The 4,025-nt window shown below is 37.7% G+C and overlaps 2 protein-coding genes across 2 annotated transcripts; one reads left to right on the top strand and one right to left on the bottom strand.

The window, feature by feature from the left end:
* Positions 1-156: 156 nt before the first annotated feature.
* Positions 157-947, bottom strand: JH06_5214 (Na+/K+ ATPase; the record flags this gene model as incomplete). Its single annotated transcript, XM_014669492.1, has 6 exons — positions 157-331; positions 361-485; positions 518-621; positions 652-769; positions 800-862; positions 897-947. The coding sequence occupies 6 exons, from the start codon at positions 945-947 to the stop codon at positions 157-159; spliced, it is 636 nt and encodes a 211-aa protein (XP_014524978.1).
* Positions 948-2,087: 1,140 nt separating this feature from the next.
* JH06_5213 (hypothetical protein) lies at positions 2,088-3,973 on the top strand (the record flags this gene model as incomplete). Its single annotated transcript, XM_014669491.1, has 3 exons — positions 2,088-2,118; positions 2,149-3,925; positions 3,958-3,973. 3 exons carry the CDS (start codon positions 2,088-2,090, stop codon positions 3,971-3,973), a joined length of 1,824 nt encoding a protein of 607 aa, XP_014524977.1.
* Between the last annotated feature and the right edge of the window lie 52 nt (positions 3,974-4,025).

Raw genomic sequence — 4,025 nt, 5'->3', positions numbered from 1 at the left:
CTCCTCTTGGTCGTTTCGCTGTTCGTGATATGAGACAGACTGTTGCTGTCGGTATCATTAACAGCACTGTCCGTGCCAAGTAAGCAAAGTCCATAACTCCACTGTTTGTTTGAAACAGAATTGAGATTGATTGACATAATTCCAAGTATGAAACAGTCAACAAACATTCAACAAGAATGATTCTTTCCTCTTATAAGCACACAAATGACCCCAAAATGTGTTATCTCCTGTTCGAAGTACAAGTGCTTTTGCTTCTCCAGTTATCACTCGTGTTGCCATGAAACACAAATCAGTTTGATAGAACAAATGAGTTGAGTGAGAAGGAGACAAACTAACTCTCACACAAGAACTCACTCCTACCTTGAAGAATAACATTCCATAATTGGATTCTCTGAAAAGAAGAATGAACGATCTACTTGAATATGCTCACTACAGGCCACTAAGCGACAATCTGCAGGAACTATCATATCTGGCTTAAGAAAGATCTACAAGATGAATGAGATAAAAGACCAATTACAATATCACCAACAACCAAATCTCCAGCATCAAGAACCAAAACACGACCTTCTCGAAGAACTCTTGCTGTAGTTGGACACATAGAATTGTATTGTTTCATTCGAGCTATTATTAAGAGAAAGAAAGGAGTTGAACGAAGTGCTTTCACACAAGGAAGCAAACAACACATCCATGAAGGCAAATTGATAGGAGGAGTAACCTTATTGAACCCTTCTCTTTGTAGTTTCAGTAACGCAGTTTTGTTATCAAATCCCTTTCATTGAATTCATAACATGATTTATACATAATCAATATTATTAACTCCTAGAATATCGTAAAGAGTAGGAAGTTCAACTAAACGCTCTCTCTAGATAATGATAGTATTGAATTTGAGTATTTACAAGATCATATTCTTTAGAAATGGGATCAATGAGAAGGTCGGTTTCTGTCATGTTAAGAAGTGAGTATAGAATTGTTATGAAATTGATTGTTTGATATTGAAAGATGGATTTGATATGAAATTGAATAGAAAGATGATGTGAACTGTTTTGTGTGAATGAAAGGAGTGTTGAATTGATATGATATGAATGATTTGAATGAATTGAAGTGATATTGGGTTAGTCTGTGTTAGAGTTTTATTGAGTTTATTAAGATGTGATGTTTTGATTGTATGTGAAGAATTGTAAGAAACAGATAGTTTAGAAACATTTGTAGTACCATTTTCGGAATGATAGGAAATGCTTAACTTGGAATGTCCTAATGGTCGAAATAAATGTAGGATCCACTATTAGTTTAGTAAGAAGAATGACAGTGAGGTTTCACTCAGAGAAGTGATAATAGGATTTTGGAGCTCAATAGAAGTTTTAGTTGTTATTATTAGGATGTCTATATAGTAAATTGCTTTGTTGGAAGTGCATGTTGTTGAAAGTCGTTATTCCAGATTTGATGGTGGCTTACAGTATTATCTCCTTGATAATCATAATCTGTGGATAACTATGCAAGTAAGTCATGTAACCAATCATTTCTTACATTGATTATCATTGGCTCATATTTCGTTCATCCAACGATTGAAGGAGAACGTGTTATTATGTGTGTCATTATCACTATGGGATCGATTTGTTGCTTCGATTCGTAGTTACCATTCTCCCTTTCTAGTGTTTTCCTGTTGCATGAATATGGATATCCTGAAAGACAGATGTAAAAGATTCTTACTTTTCACTCTTTGTTTCAATTCATTACTTAATTTGATCGTTTAACAAGAGTAGTATCTTAATTCTATTATTTAGAATGATGATCTATCCATATCTTCCCTTTGATTCGGCGTTCAAATACTTGATTCTACAATCGTTTTATATGCTATTAGGAATAGACAGATGGATTGCAGTTGTGAAGAGGTATGAGAGTGTTCTAGCTCTTCACTACACTGGTAACATTGTTATTCTATTTGGTAAGTTGAACTGTTAGTTCTGTGTTACTGTTAGCAGTGATGCTTATTCATACTATTGAATTACTGGTCGTACATTCTATTAGAATTCATTTATTTTTTGTAACTTCCCGCTTAGCGACTAACTTATCATTATTTCTTTTTGTTCATGAAGTCTCTCATTATCATAGCTGCTATCTGTATGGATTTGTGAAGGTTCTGAGGAATAGTATCTCTCACAGCAGCTCTTAATTGCGCTAGTAACCAAGTTTATGTGAAGTTTGTGAAGAAGACTATGGGTGAAGCCAGTCAGGAATCTTTTAAGATTCTCTTTGGAACTACAGCTGTTTACTCTTCTCCTTCGCTTACGAATTCGCAGACTCGTACTATCGAGACTTGCATTCAGCAGTCTACTAACAGCCAGTACACTCTTGGAATGTATGATACTACCTCTTATTGGTCTAATGAGGCCTGGCTGGAGATTTATGGTATTAACGGAAATCGTGTGTTCAAGGGCATGATGACCACCAGTCGTACTCAGACCCAGCCATTATCTCTCTATGCTCCCATCAACAAGGATGATACTTGGAAGTACACCGCTACTGCTTCAGGAAACTGGAAGGATGCGAGTTATCCGGATGCTGGTTGGACTGATGTTATGACTGGTGTTACAACGACTCAAGCTACAGGAACTCAGTACTTTCGCAAGTCATTTGCTGGATTGAGTGAAATGGCTGCGATTGAGTTGCAGTTGAAGTATCGTTATGGAATTGTTGCATATATCAATGCAGTTGAAGTGTATCGTGATAACATGGCTGATGGAGAACCTACAAGTTCCACTCTTGCTACAGGAGGCTACACATCCTTTGACTATCATGGAGTGATTCGTTCCTCTCTTGAGGCTGAGAGTTCTTCCAGTGTGTTGGCTGTTGAAATGCATTTCATGGATACTAGTTATTCAGAAACAATTCAATTTAATGGATTCCTTGCTTTCTATGCTGGCTATGATGATGCTAATCCCTGCTTTGTTGTCCCGAACGATGTTACGGCCACTAGTTCTACCTTCACAAATCCTGATCATGCTTTCTCTTGGTCTTATTCGTCTTATACGTATGTTAGTAGTTCTTCTGTGACTGCTGGAATACTGACAGCTGAATTCCAGGGTGCTTCTCTTCCCATGGTGAATTCTGTTCGTATCTGGCCTTATACAAGTTCTTCGCTCCATGCAACCTCTTTCTTGATTGAAGGAACTCTATCTTCTACAAGCAGCTGGTCGACCATTCTTCAGGCAGAAGGAGGTGTTTACTCATCGAGTAAGTGGAGACAGTGGAACTCTGTGTTTGCTGCTGGTCGTCATAAACTCATTCGTATGACAGCAAATCGAGTGGGAGCATCTTCTATTTATGTGAATGAACTCCAATTCCTTGTTTGCAATCGTCCTGCTCCTACTACTATTGAGTATCCTGAAACATCCTATTCCTTCTACAGTAGATATGAAGAGTTTAAGATTGAACCTGAGATTTATGGATACTATGGATGTTCGATTCAGCCTGCCCTCCCTGAAGGAGTTACTATGAATCCTGATACTTGTGTTATCTCTGGTATTTCCAGTACTCTGGGTTCCCAACAGTACACTGTCACATCAACAATGGTCACTCCTTCTATTACCACCACCCTCACCATTGGATTTACTGAGTGCGCTGGAACTCTTTACAAGATTGTTCGAACTTACGTGGCTAATCCCCAATATGAGTATTTCAGAATTCGTGATTCTTCTAATAATGACATTGTATATGAGATTCGATCAAGCCATTCTCATACAGCTAACAAGAATTGGATTCATTATCTCTGTCTCAATGTTGATCGATTTGATGTGGCCTTCTATTCTACTTCCTCTTCTTGGTATTCTGGTTCATATTATTACATGTACTACATGCTTCCTGAAGGTGAGCAGGAAATGATTGTAAAAGGACGATATGATGGTAATCAGGGCAATGTTCACAATGTGTATCTTCGTCGTCCTTCTATCAATCATTCAGAACAATGGTATTATAAGATGGGTGAAGTGCCTACCAATTGGTTTGGTGATGATACATCAGGTTGGTCT

Source organism: Blastocystis sp. subtype 4 (genome assembly GCF_000743755.1).
Source record: "Blastocystis sp. subtype 4 strain WR1 chromosome Unknown seqid_0530, whole genome shotgun sequence".
In the NCBI taxonomy this organism is placed as follows: domain Eukaryota; class Bigyra; order Opalinata; family Blastocystidae; genus Blastocystis; species Blastocystis sp. subtype 4.
The sequence above is the reverse complement of the archived record's forward strand: the minus strand, read 5'-3'. Positions and strand labels throughout refer to the sequence as shown.